Source organism: Schistosoma mansoni, chromosome 6, assembly GCF_000237925.1.
Source record: "Schistosoma mansoni strain Puerto Rico chromosome 6, complete genome".
Classification (NCBI taxonomy): domain Eukaryota; kingdom Metazoa; phylum Platyhelminthes; class Trematoda; order Strigeidida; family Schistosomatidae; genus Schistosoma; species Schistosoma mansoni.
The window spans coordinates 10,760,394-10,775,283 of record NC_031500.1 but is presented as its reverse complement, the minus strand read 5'-3'; the positions used below and the strand labels follow the sequence as shown (position 1 = coordinate 10,775,283).

The 14,890-nt window shown below is 36.0% G+C and overlaps 1 protein-coding gene across 1 annotated transcript; it reads left to right on the top strand.

The window, feature by feature from the left end:
* Positions 1-1,367: 1,367 nt before the first annotated feature.
* Positions 1,368-10,263, top strand: Smp_025010 (putative casein kinase II beta subunit). Its single transcript, XM_018798232.1, has 5 exons — positions 1,368-1,427; positions 2,753-3,016; positions 4,260-4,411; positions 5,133-5,356; positions 10,000-10,263. The coding sequence occupies exons 2-5, from the start codon at positions 2,842-2,844 to the stop codon at positions 10,100-10,102; spliced, it is 654 nt and encodes a 217-aa protein (XP_018653194.1). The 5' UTR covers positions 1,368-1,427; positions 2,753-2,841; the 3' UTR covers positions 10,103-10,263.
* The last annotated feature ends 4,627 nt before the right edge of the window (positions 10,264-14,890 follow it).

Below are 14,890 nucleotides of genomic sequence, written 5' to 3'. Positions count from 1 at the left end.
GATAACGAATTAGCATACTATTCTGTTTTTTATAAAGTCATAACAAATTGGCGACGGCCTTTTATAAAGTCACAACAGCTTGTTACTGCATGAAGATCATAAACTTCAAATCCAGAAGCATGGAATGAGAACAAAGGTCAAGAGATGCAAAGAGATCAGTAATCCTAACATCATATACAAATAAAGCAAAAAGACGAATAGGTATCAGTAGGAAAACGAGTACAATGAGGCTCACAGTAATAAAATAAGAATGGTAGTAATATATATAGGGATATTAATAGGGACGTGTGATGCGAGACATGCGTCAGGCTGGACAGTAAATTAGAAGATATCTTTCCATATTACTAGACATGATTAGTCTACGGCATCTCACCTACACATGAATCAGTATACGCTGATTTTTCAAAGACATTCATTGTACTTATTTTACAAACAGAGTCATACGGTCAGTGTCAATTTGTTTAGACTTTTGTATTATTAGTGTAATGTTCGTATGTGAATGTTTGCTTGATCACACGTTACAGTCCACACACATATAAGCGGCCTAAATCACTAGGTGACTGAATCGTCTGTCAGTGTATTTGTGCTTCTCAAGCCCTATTATTCCATTCATTGGTATTTCCATTTTCTTGCTTAGTAGTACATTAAGTGTACACTTAGGCGTTTATTAACTTTGATGAATCCCTTTGGTTCCTAGTGAGATTGTCTAACACCTCGAAATGTTTGATCAGAATCATATACAAGAAGCCCACTTCTGACATCGAGTACGACAATCGTATACTGGAGGGATTATCCTGAGGTACTCGTTTCGGATACATTCATATCCTGATTCGAAGAGACTTCATTCTTCCTAAATTCCACCTTGCTGAAGGAGGTTACAACTTTACTGAAGTTCAGGTCTTCAGCCTCATTGAAGATCTATGCTGATTGGAATATGTGAAGTTAGCAACTCGTTGGAGAAATAACCGAATCTTTACAAATTAGAGCATAAGAACCTTAGAGGTAAGCTTCTAAAGACTAATGTCACCCAAGACACTCCTGGGGAATCCCTTTACCTACTTAAGCTTACTCCCAACACAAATATTTCGTTGAACACTCAGAAATTATGAACGAAATACAGTAGAATGGGCTAAGAGCACACATTTTACTCTTTATGAGATGATCTCAGTGATTTTCCATAATTCTTTAAAGAGAAAACGATGTAATTTTAAGGACTGAAGACAGTAACTCACTATAATTTACCAATATTTTTCATTTTCTATCGTTAGATGTAACTGGGTGCCTATTTAGAGGCATCGATGATTCACTGTCACTAAATACCGAAGCTCATAAGGCAATCACTTTTTTTATTTCGTGCAAAACCGATTGAACAAAGGAGCGTACTTTAAGTTTTCCTCGAAGTCGCGGTTGGGCTTTGAGCACGTACGGTTAGTTGACTGATCACTTGTCTAGTTTGTAGTATTTTTGATAGTCATCGCATGTCCACAGCACAATAAATTGCCTGATGTCGTTTTCGAGATACCACCTGTTTTATTGCTATCTTTGTGAGTTGGGGGAAATTTTTTTTACGAAATGTAGCGTATGTTTGAAGGAATTGTGCCTTATTGCGACCTGTTCCTCTAACTTCAGGCAGATGTTTCGATTTTCTATCGAACTTTCGTCGTGGTGGAAAAACTCCCTTACAATTTTGTGTGAAGGATTATACACTCCGAAAGTACACTTCGTTAAAACACTCGTTATGTTTCCCTCCATATGCTTGTCAAAACATATTTCCAGTAAGTTTATCAGACCTTACTTCGGGGGTGTAGAATCCGTGTTTCTTCAAAGAAGCTAATCCAGAGATTGTAAAAATTTTCTTCTAGCAACAAAAACAGTGGATCTATACCTGTTAATATATATGTAACTCAAAAGCGATCTCGTAATGACCACTTACCTCATAAACACAGTCCCCCTCTAAAATACCCAAATTCATTGTTTTCCGTAACCTTAGTTAGAGTACTCGTAAGTTCGATATGCGACACAACTGTTTGAAGACATATTATCCACCTCTTAAGCGCTGTCAAACCTAATTGTTTATATTGCTCCAAGCAGTGCCATAGAAGTCTTTGAAAGTAAACTGTTCTATTGAAGATTTGGTATCATCTCACTGACTTTTTAAAGTGTTTCATATTCCAACTTTATACACTTAGATTCCTACTTAGATGCATCAATGCCCCATTTCTACTAGACACGGCAATTCATTCGGCAAGAACTTTATTTTCAGGCATTCGGATTTCACATACGTAAATTTAAGATCACAAACTCGTCCCATAGTCTATCTTTAAATACTTTCCCAAGTGTTTATATCCCTTTAAAATGAAGGGAGGAAAACTAACAAAAATGAAGACAAGTTTTTATCACTAACCCTTCTAGTTGTCGGTCTTTCAAACCATACGTGTCCCGCATCATATCGCAGATCGATGAACCTACACTTTTCATCGTTATCCGCTCTAATATAAAGTTGATTCCAACCCTCTTATAATTCTGAATTGATTACTCGTCCTGACCTTACATTGTCTGGCAAAGTGGTTTAAAAAGACCTTTCATTATTATTTGTTTACATAGTTCAGAAAGTGTGAGGTCTTAAACTTCTGCCTTATCAGGTGATAACTCACTATCTTGCATAGTTTCATTAGAATTCAATTATATACCTAATGAGTTAATCTATCATGTCATATTATTTGAAATTTTTATCCGGATCGTTGTTGGTTAGCTAGCTTATTATTCAATCTGAAGTGGGTAAAAAAATTCGATTGAGTACCATAGTAAACCTAACTTTTGGAGAATCGTGCTACATAAAACATGAGTAGCAGTGATGAAATATCTTGGATATCATGGTTTTGCGGCCTACGTGGAAATGAATTCTTTTGTGAAGTTGAGGAGGACTACATCCAAGACCGATTCAACCTTACCGGTTTATCAGAGCAAGTTCCTGAATACCGTGATGCTCTCGACATGATACTTGATTTGGAAACTGGTAAGACATTTTTAATTTTCTTTGTTTCGCAAGATTACTGTCTGTTGCATACTGTTTTTTTGGATGCGAAAAGTCGGTACTAAGTGCCAGTGTGTTGCATGTCATTAAATCTAGTTGTTTTTCCGTGTCTCAATAGTAGTTATTGATAACTGTCTTTTGGGATAGTTTATCATGTGTTGCTGCATTTCTGTGTTTCAACTTTATCACAGCTTTTTTAATTTCTCAAAAGGTTGAGAAGTCGTTGTTAACATACCTATTTGTTGGAATCACCTTGCTAACAAGTGGTATGTAGATGTAGATAAACGCTTCACTCATCAATCTGGCGTCCTACTGTAAACGTTTATTGACAATGAGTTTTTTCCCAATATTTTCTTCATAATCATTAAAAAAAAACCCATTTAAACCTTGGTGTCAGTTACACGCCTCCAAAAATTTTGCTAGTCACTGATTGATTCTCTTTCAAGGAATTTCCCATTTAGAGTGTCTGGATAAAACAACGGATGTTTCAAAAAGCAAACACATATCATCAACGTAAAGCCTGGTACAGATGTACGTTGGTTTAAGTCATACTACAGCACTATAAGATGAAACTAACCAAATGAATAGCAGAAAAGCCGAAATAATGTATTAGTAATGAGAATGAGAAAAACTAAACATTTAAAATTCATATGGTTTGAAAGAACAGGGAAATTATTTTAATAGAACACTAGAACTTAAAATCTAGAGATAAAGAGTGAGTGAGCCTGCACCATAGCGAATGATTGTGAGTATTTTCGGCGGTTTTGTTTTCCTAGAAGTACTTCTAAAATGAAGCATTTGCGGAGAAACGAAACTATTTATGGATTGCCGTTTCAGTAGAAGCTAACAATTAGCATAGTGTAAAACCCAGATCTTTTAGGATACTGAACCCATTGTTCATCATATGAAGTAGCAACGTTTTTCTCACAATTCCATGTTCTACTGTACTTTGAAACACTCACTATTAACTAAGTAGGTGAGTTAAGCAAGGGCAGTTTATAATTGTTGATATATTGTTTCATAATTGGTATCAAATAAACTGTTGAAACAGCTTGTTGATTTCTACACGCATGCGTACTAATCTCCGTATTTTGTAGAGAGTGAACCACTGAGTCAAATATTTCCTCTGATTTATCGGGGATTTAACTTATCTGCTAGGTTTATGCTAAATACGTTTGTTCTTGTAGGTCAGTCAGTGAATATGAGGCTTTCTTCATATTTGTAGACCCTTCTGATAATCCAGAAAATACCGATCTCATTGAACAAGCGGCTGAAATGCTTTATGGACTAATACATTCTAGATACATTCTGACAAATCGTGGTATTTGTTTTATGGTGGCAAAATGGCAGCAAGGGGATTTTGGTTATTGTCCTAGAGTAAGCAATCTTCTCCTGTTTACATATGTTTAACTTATAAATATTCTTTCTCTTTGAAATTTAAATGAAGACAGGTTTGTTCAGCTTTTTTGCAACTACGACTAGAGTTTACATTCTTTAGTGTCATTTTGCAACGTCTACGTTACACAGAAATATATTCATAATGGTTCAAGTGAGAAAATATTAAAGGATATCAAAAGAAACAGGGATATAAATCAAAAAAATTTGGTTTCTCCTCCCTACAACTCCTTAAAATACTTCGATGAATAGCGAGTTTAATGATACACGTAAACCAGTAACTTAGGATTTCACCCTAACCCGGTGACTAGAACATACTAACGAGTTGAAGGCAGTAGCTGAACCTGGTAATTCCTCAAAGCTGACAAATAATCCAGTTGAAGTGCAGTTTTACGTATTAATTTCTTTAAAAGAAATTCGCTCATGAGTTTTTACAGAATAAGATTCCAAATAACCTGTCATCAGAATAGGTAAGGCCGCCGATAACACAAGCCGCTAGTCATCGTTATAATCTCACATACAAACTAGAAGATTTGTAGTAGTTTAGATCTATAAGTCAGCGAGTGGTTATTTCGTCCTTCTGTACGATATCCCACTTAATTAGTTGTTTACCAGTTTCCAAATAGATTGGAAAAGTTTACTTTAATGTATCTAAATGCAAAGGTATTGAAATTCTTTTTTTCTAATGCTTTTACTATCAAAGGTATACTGTGAAAGCCAGCCATGTTTGCCAGTCGGTTTATCAGATGTTCCTGGTGAAGCTATGGTTAAGATATATTGTCCTAGATGTCAAGATACCTATACACCGAAATCTACTCGTCATCATCATACAGATGGAGCGTATTTCGGTACTGGCTTTCCGCATATGCTGTTTTTAGTTCATCCAGAGTACAGACCAAAACGAGCTAGTAAACAGTTTACTGCAAGGTAGGTTTCGTTATAAGAAGTGTTTATATGTATTTTGATACGCTATACAGATTGTATATTAATTACCTTGGGAAAAGTAAGGTAATGCAACTTGGTAATCCAACACCTATTTCCACTCACTAAGTTACAAGTTTGAGCTTCACTCAACCTGATTCGCTTCGAGCGACCGAGTAGTATCACTAGGCCTCACGCCTAAAGTGTCACTTGAAGTCAAGTACACGAATCTGTAGCTGGTAGGTGAGTTGCCAGCTTTTTGTTGACTAACGCTTGCTGAAACTGCATTTGTGTAATAAAATTGACTCTTTCCAGAAGTTTCCCACTCATTCGGGTTACGAATTCCCTCAGATATATAATGGAGTTTATCGCTGATTTTACTGAACTCTCGTGTTTAGTATTCTGAAACACTCATTGAGTCATACTAAACTGTCTGTGCCTATATATATATATATATATATATATATATATATATATATATATAAGGCATGAAATATACAATTCTAGAGGAAAATTGTAAATTAGTGACATGATCAAAAAATTTATAAGGAAGTTAAGAACTTAGAATTTAAGGGGAACCAGTGAATACACCTGTGCGATTGCGAACGATTTGAGTCATGTCGTTCAAAGTCTCTAACCACTAGTTATAATAATCACACGAACCAAGACCAGGTCTTCTGCTCATATCTACATGGCCCGGTCCAATAATTGAAACAAATAGTAACAAGACTCATAAAGTGTGCAGTAAGTCAAATATTTATTCAATACACAACAATTGGTTAGCGTAAATTGTTTTTACATGAAATGATCGTTTAGGGTTAAATAAAAACGATCTTAACTTTGTTATCCTCAGCCTGAAACCCCTTCATTCATTTAGTGATGTTCATCAAAATAAATATTAGTGTTTGTGTTCAAAAATGGAAAAGGCAGCGGCTGCAGACAACACCAGACAACTCTTCAGACTAGTAAAAGAAACCGGAATTATGAAGTCAATCATAAACGAGACAATCTCGAAAACAGATGAGACTCTCATCTGCTCTCAACCCAGACGTTTAGAACGATGAGCGAAACACTCTGGGAAACAGTTTAGCTGGCCTTCAGCTACTCTACAGTTACCCACCATTCCCAAACAGTCTAAATGGAACATTGAAGTAGGTACCCCGACTCTAGCTGAAGTTCATAAGGCTATAGCTAGTCTGAAATGAGGATGAGTAGCTGGTCCAGACGGATTGGCTCTAGACGTCTTAAAATATGGTGGTCAAGCTTTAGCGATCAGGTTGACTAATATTTTAGCTAAAATCTGGGAAGTAGATGTAATCCTATCTGACTGGTCGCAATTACTGATCGTCCCAATATACGACAAAGGATTATAACCATCCTATGATAACCATAGAGGGATTAGTTTGACTAACTGTTATATCTTGTGGCCGAGTGGATGACTTGATGAGACCGCCAATTAGAGAGCAGCGAATTGTCGATTGGAACAGTGACACGAAACCCGTACGAACAAACTAGAGTGCTAACCGGTCCTGCGATCTGCCTAGCCCAACCAGTTAAGTCCAAAACACCAATAACAGACTCAGTGGTATGAATCATTGTATTTCAAACATACTGAGTTTATATACCAACCAAACAAACCATATCGACCCATAAAATAGATAATAACATTTGTACAATATTTAGCCAAATGTGGCTGTGAATAGTAATCAATAAACTGATGATAACTCAAGAATCGTATAATAATAGTTCAAAGGTCAAAATAAAGTTAGTGATAAGAGGAAACGAATATGATTAGGTTAATTACAATAAGAAATATACATATTATATTGACCAATAAATAGTCCTCAAAAGTTACCATTCGTAATTCTCTTCGGGATACAACACTAACATAGCATCTAAAATATTAGTCTCAATAATTATCGGGCGCCTAACTAAGACTCGTAAACTGCAAACACGAGAAAATCAGGCTGGCTTCAGACCTGGTCGTGGCTGCATCGACCACATATTCACTATTCGCCAGGTTTTAAAACAGGCATACTTATCGGCGTCAGACTATGATAGTTTTTCTTGACTTAAAAGCAGCATTTGACTCTGTTGACTAAGAGAATCTGTGGCAGTGTCTGTCATTGAAAGGTGTACCTCGGAAGTACACAAACCTTGTGAAGGCTCTTTACTCGAACACTACTAGTCGAGTTAGAGCTTATGGCGAACTGTCATCTGATTTTGCAACCTCAAGTGATGTCCGACAAGGCTGTCCACTATTTCCATTTTTGTTCAAATTCATCATAGACCTACTGCTGGAAACCACGTTCTCGTCTTCTGAATTTTCAGGAATTGATCTCCTACTAGGAGGTCCACCTGTTGACTCAAAGTACACAGATGACATAGTCCTGTTTGGTGAAGACATTGACAAAATGCAGAGTCTTCTGTTAGCACTGAGTAACAATGCCAGGATATTTGGAATGCGTTTCTCCCCATCCAAATGTAAATTGTTACTCCAGGACTGGCCTACGTCTACACCTGAACTAAGGATAGGGAGTGAAGTAGTCGAACGCGTGGACAACTTCACTTATCTTGGAAGTCTGATCAGCCCTAATGGGTTGGTGTCTGACGAAATCTCAGCACGGATTCAAAAAGCTCGTTTGGCTTTTGCCAACTTACGTCACCTATGGCGAAGACGAGATATCCGTCTATCAATTAAGGGACGAGTATACTGCACAGCAGTTCGCTCTGTTCTACTTTACGGCTGCGAAGCATGGCCATTAAGAGTAGAAGATACTCCTAAGTTGCTAGTATTTGACCACAGATATCTTAGATTTATTGCTCGCATCTTCTGGGATCACCGGGTAAGTAATAGTGAGGTTAGACACAGGGTATTAGGGAATGATGCTAGATCAGTTGATGAGGTCATGAACCTTCATCGACTGAGATGGTTAGGCCACGTGTTACGTATGCCTGAACACCGATTACTACGACGCGCAATGCTGACTAGTATTGGGGATGGTTGGAAGAAAGTAAGGAACGGCCAAACCAAAACGTGGCATCAGAGCTTGAAGTCACTAACTTCTAGTCTGAGCCATGTTTTTAGATGCAGACTACTTGGTTGTGGTCCTCATTGTTATATCTTGTGGCCGAGTGGATGCCTAGTTAATGTGTGACTTGATAAGATCGCCAATCAGAGAGCAGCGAATTATCGACTGGAACAGTGGCACACGAAACCGTACGAGCAGTCTAGAGCGCTAACCGGTCCTGCTTCTGCCTAGCCCAGCCAGTTAAGTCCAAAACACCAATAACAGCCTCTGTGATATGAATCATTATTCACAAACATACTGGGTTTATATACCAACCAAACAGACAACATCGTACCATAAAATAGAAAATAACATTTGTACAATATTTAGCCAAATGTGGCTGTGAATAGGGGGGGAAGTAATCAATAAACTGATGATAACTCAAGAATCGTATAATAATAGTTCAAAGATCAAAATAAAGCTAATGATAAGAGGAACATGAATATGATTAGGTTAGTTACCTAACAATTATACAATAGGAAATATACATATTACATTGGTCCACAAATAGTCCTCAAAAGTTACTATTCACAATTCTCTTCGGGATACAACACTCATGACTATCGTAACCAATGGTTGGAGACTCTGTGTGACATGGCTCAGAATCGATCACAATGGCGCAGGTGTATACACTCTTTGTCTTCCCTTAAAGTATGAGATTAAAATTGCTTCATATCTGTCTTTCTTCCTGTACTATATCCTTATATAAAATCATTCTTTTATATGTTACCACCATTAAATTAACAACTATGAATTTGGTGTTCGTCTTTTGCTAATGAGGTATGTCAATTTGGACCGATGCATATATTGAAATATATATATATTGTGTATATTGAAATTATATTCCAAATAACAGGGGTAGATGGAAGTAGGAATCAAAATAAGAAAAACGTCAGTATATTTATAGTTTTTCCATGAGAAGATTCTAGAGTCTTCAAGTATCCATTAGCGCTGATTGGATAAATAGCCAACTAGCGTGCACCAGCACAATCCTGCACAGAACGTACTTTAATCCAATCTATTTTCTGCTAACGCACACAAATACTGTATATTTTTAGTTGAGTTCTATGTGGGATCGATAGTACAAACACACAAACTGTAACGAGTTAAAACAACATAGCTTTTTCGGTTTCTACACTTCATTGACTCCAAATGAAGTCGGTTTTCAAACTGATAAACTCTATGAAAGACCAGCAAATTATTGTAGCTGAGTTCAGAAAATATAATTCACCTATAAATCATGACTGGAAATAAATATTTCAACGCCAGAGTAGCACGTAATTTTTCAACAGTGTAGTTCACCTCAACATACTACCTCCCCAATGGGGTTGAATTATTAGGAAGGTTATCAGGTCAACAATACTTAGTATTCAAATTTAAAATCGGTAAGATAGTTTTTAACAAGTGACCTATGGTTTATTAATTTAGTATATGAAACAGTAACTAATTCACAACAACCTCAAATAGTACAGCCAACTATTTTGTGATATTGGGAGTTTATAAAATTCATATAAGCTTTGTCAAACAGTAAACATATTTCAGTGCACTGTTGTTTTTTATCCATTTCTTTTTTAACAGACTGTTCGGCTTTAAAATACATCCTTTGGCTTATCAACTACAATATCAAGCCGCGGCTAATTATGTTATGCCTGTACGCCCTGGTTTTTCAAAACGTGCATAAAATTAAAAAAAAAACGACTTTACTGTTGATTGTTGTAAATCACGTCTGATTTAAGCGTGGTGGAAACTAATACTTATTTGTACTGTTGTTATTGTTTTTTTTCTCCACATCTTTTGTGAATTCATCAATTAAAAAGAGAAATATAATTTGAGTAGAACCAGATGATTAATGTTCTCTTTCCATGTTAGTGCCCTATGTGTTTATATTTACTTTATTGGAAATCTGTTAAAAGAGTGCAAATGCACTATAATATGTGTTCATTGTGGAGAACTAATCCCCAATGTGTTCCTATTTTCAAACGTTAATAAGGTAGGTCTACATAAAGCGTCGATAAAGTTCATTCTACCTGTGTAGTTTGAACTCATGTCGTTCAGTTACGAATATTAGGAGTAAACTTTTCTGCTTTAGATAAACTTTTGCGATAAAATATCGAATGAGGAAATTAGTTATGACGATTTCCTGTTTTTCATTCTGTTAACCAATATGCTCTTTATCAATAGATGGTAACTTCATAGATTGTAGCCTTCGTGGTATTATTATGTCACCTCTTATGTACACTACTAGTTTCAATATCATCTTACTTCATGATAGACAATGACTCACATTCTTAAATACATTTCCAAACAATTCGTACGAATATATAACCACCATTGGTTATTATTGTTAACCAAAACCTAGTAAATTTATTGAAAATCACCTCAAAATGTATATCTGGGCTCAACTAAGTTGAACAAGTCTTACTAACTATTCTCTGCCAAAGGAATACTCTCCTCAGTGTGACCAGATGTGGTTGATAGTGTTTTGTATGTAAGCGCTAAGAAAAATCTCGGACCATGAGTTAGTGTCATTTCAGAGCAAAGTGGTATGTGCGTGTGAAGAAAATTAACTCTGAAAGACAGTAGTCATGTAACAGGAAGGACGTGACTAGGAAGTTCTCCATCTGAGTATCATGGGGATATCGTCAATAATTTAAGATGCCTGGTTCGGTGTGGTTGTTGGGTATCTGGTTAGCCACTGAATTAATCAATGTTTTTGACTGTGGTAAACGACCTACTGGGTAGAAAACAGTATAATTCAAAACCCAATAACCTAGTCATAATATTGTTCACGGTGGGCAAAAGTTGTAATTTTTTAATATTAAGAATGACTCATTAAATTTTGCAACCGAGGATCCTCTCTAACCAGTAGAACAATTATTGTTTCCCGATTGTAGTCCATATGACCAATTGTTGTTTCTATTTACGTTTCTTTGCTTTAGTCACTCACATCGTGCTGGCTCAGCGATCAAAGCGCCGGACTCACTAAGTATCAGATCTGAACTGCGCCACCTAATTTGATTTGGTCAGATGGCTAGTATCATTAACCTTCACACTTGGAGTGTAACTCAAAGCCAAGTGCACGCGTTTGTACCTGATATGAGTTAATGATTTGATAGATAAATCTTAGAGTATAGAAAGACTTAATCATTAGGTCGGTTTCAATAGATAGGGGTCAGTCCTTACCATTCATGTTTGGCCGTCATTTTATGTTTCAGTCAGGTTGTCGTGGATACCTGATTTTGAATATCCACGGGGCTTTTATCGGGGGCTCTCTTCTAGCTTATTTTTTACTTGGACGCCCTTTGTACATTTAGTGATTTGGAAACATTGGCATATAAACTACTGTTGTGTGTTTTACCTTTCTTAAGTTATCGTTAATTAATTACATACCTTTACTTAGTTCTCTTCCAGCTATGGCTTTGTCCTGCATACAATGTAATTTTTAATCATGTTAATATGTAACCGGAAAATTACCCTATATTATTTGATAAGTCGAGTTATGGAACTGGACTGCTGCACAGAAGTAAATATATCTGCTTCCTAGCTTCGCCTCGTGACTGAACACTAGGTTGGGAAGAGCTCGAGGACGAATAGATACTAAGGTCTCAGTCTTCGTTCACTGAGTCATTGGTAAGTTATAAAGTCAACGAATATGTAGGCGGTGGAGATGAAATAGTCGGTAAGTGGACACTATAATTATCTGCTCCTAGGGAAAAAGTAAAGGACATCTTTTTTTCTTAGTGATAGTCGTTTGGTGTATTCTTTTGCCATTCATAAATAAATCTAAGTGAGATATCAGTAATTAATCAGCAAAACACTTCGAAAAACCCACCTAGAGCTCCAAGTAAATGTTAGTTTGAATACTTTGTAGAGATATGAAATATTATATCTACTAAATATATGACTGATTCTCTTAAAAATATCAGGTCGAATGTATTTCGAAACAGTTAATTGGAGTCTACTAGATGAATAAGAAACTTCCAGGTCTTAGTAGGCTGGATGAAAAAAGTTAGTTGGACCTGGGTAACTTTTCCTTCGTGAAGCTAATTTTTGAAATCCTTGATAAGTAAGTAACCCTGAGTGCTTAACTTTGAGGTTATTGCTGAAAGTTGAATCCATTCGTGAGATTACATTTGAATGCTTTCATTGTGAAAGCAAACATTTTCGTAAATACTCAACCATTACACATAGTGATGCGCACTTTTATCCAAGAGTCTCATTTATCATGTCACTAACTAAATTTCTAAGCTGATATATCTGAACAACGCCGGTATGACGAGGCGATAATTACGATTCATAGTTAAACATTAATAATATTGGAGAGTGATTTATCTATTATGGCCATACCCTTCAATCATGTCTATTTTTTCCTCAATATTTTATATATAAGTGAAATATTTTAGAGGTTACAACTAAGTTATTGGGTAGTCGTCTTCTGACATTGGTTCAACTATAGACCAGACTGTTTGAAATGTATGGCTCAAAATACACCATAATTTTCAAATCAACTTCATTTCATTACATTATAGAAATAAACGAATTGTCTAGGAAACATTTATACCTTTACTGAAAATATCAATATAGTAGGTTGTAACGGGAAAATCGATTGCATAATATCCGGCAAACAACTACAAAATATTTTACCATTAGGGTGAACATAATCAATTTTAAGTGTGTAATTAACCTATAAATTAAAAAATCCATCTATGAAACAAATGAGGATCAAGAAAACACTGATCAAAAATCCTTCATGATGATAATAACTAGAATCATTACAAATATTATTCAGTAGGAGTGAAAAAAACTAGACAGGCTTTACTATAAAGAGAGGTTATCTGACGAAAAGTAGTTCTTATAGGTGATCCTTTAAGCTTAAAATTTCTACAATATGAAGAATATTTCTGTGTAGATTTCTTGGTATTAATTGTCTAGCTCTTGTAAGTAACAGTAAGTGAAGAATCTAAGGTCGAACCAATATAAACTTTGTTAATCTACAATAACAGATGCTTATTAGTGGGACAGAAAACGTATACCTATCTGATTGCTACTTTTCATAACTTTATATTTATTGGTTTAAAACTATATAGTTGGTTTCGTGTTCGTAACTCATTCTATCAATACTTTAACAAAATGTTTTGTAAAAGTATTTTTGCTATAAGGGAAAACTGAAACCCGGATTCGGTGTCTATTGCTACACACACCAATATATTATCCCTTAAACTAATTGATCTGTTTGATCACCAACTTGTTCAATGTGTATGAATTTGTTTATAAGACTTTATTATTCTAATGTTATGGTGTCGACTGATTTGAATCCAATTTGTATGAACGTATGAATATGCTATGAATATAAATCTTTCGGTGAACTCCGTATATTACCTAGACTAACCCCATTTGTATGAAGGCAGTAGTAAGAAGTCAAATACAGGTGGTGTTATAGGAATCTTTTTCGGTAATTCGTTTATCCAGACAGACGATCAGATAAACGAAGAGGAAATAGCGAAGCAAAACGAAGTGACGCGCAGTGGGGAAGGCAATTGAGCCAACTCACTTTAATCAAGCGTTAATCGATACTTATATTCAGACAAAAATAAGTTACAAACATGTGATGAATAGGAGAAGTAATGCAGGCACACACGATCATTTAGAAATAGTCAGGTTAATAAGCGAATAAGTGACAAGGTCTAGCTTGAGTAGAATGAATAAATTGGTCTCTCCAGAAGCTAGAATATCCTATGTGGGCTTAACATAGTACCGGCCACTACAATGTTAAGGACTGCAATTACCTAACCTTTATTTGGATATGCTCATTGTGAGACAGATCAACATCAACAACGTGAAAATACAAACCCATACAAATGAATTTGAATACTAGTCTAAACACATGAAACTATAATTAGAACAGTACAAGTTCACGATAGACATTGATAAGATTTTAAATTTAATTAGACATATGTGCAGAAAGGATTCCAGTTTGATCAATATTGTCGGTATGTGTAGAATAACACAGAGGATTCAATAAAACTCGTTCAAACAACACTGTGTGGATAAGATAATATTTTTGTATCACTTAATGATCTTGATACTTTGTTAATATCTGTTTGTTGAACAGATAATCGATGCCTGAAGAAACGTTCAACATCGAGTAATTGTAATGACCTGACGGAATACTGGTTTTGCTACGTGTTCTGAACTGTGGACACGATTGTTTACTTGTTACTGCATGATAGAACTATCACTGATATTAGATAGTGGCTAGCAGTGGAATCCAGGACGCGCGTTTCGTCCTATTTGGGACTCGTCAGCTGGACGTACCTGCATCTCAGAGTTGATGTTCACTCTGGGACTCGAACCCAGTACCCTCGCTTCAAACGCCATCGCGTTATCCACTCGGCCACTGTGTCCTGATAGCCACTTGCTTGTGCGATGGGGTGAAGTTTAAATTCATTTAGTGTTGTTTGTTTGAATC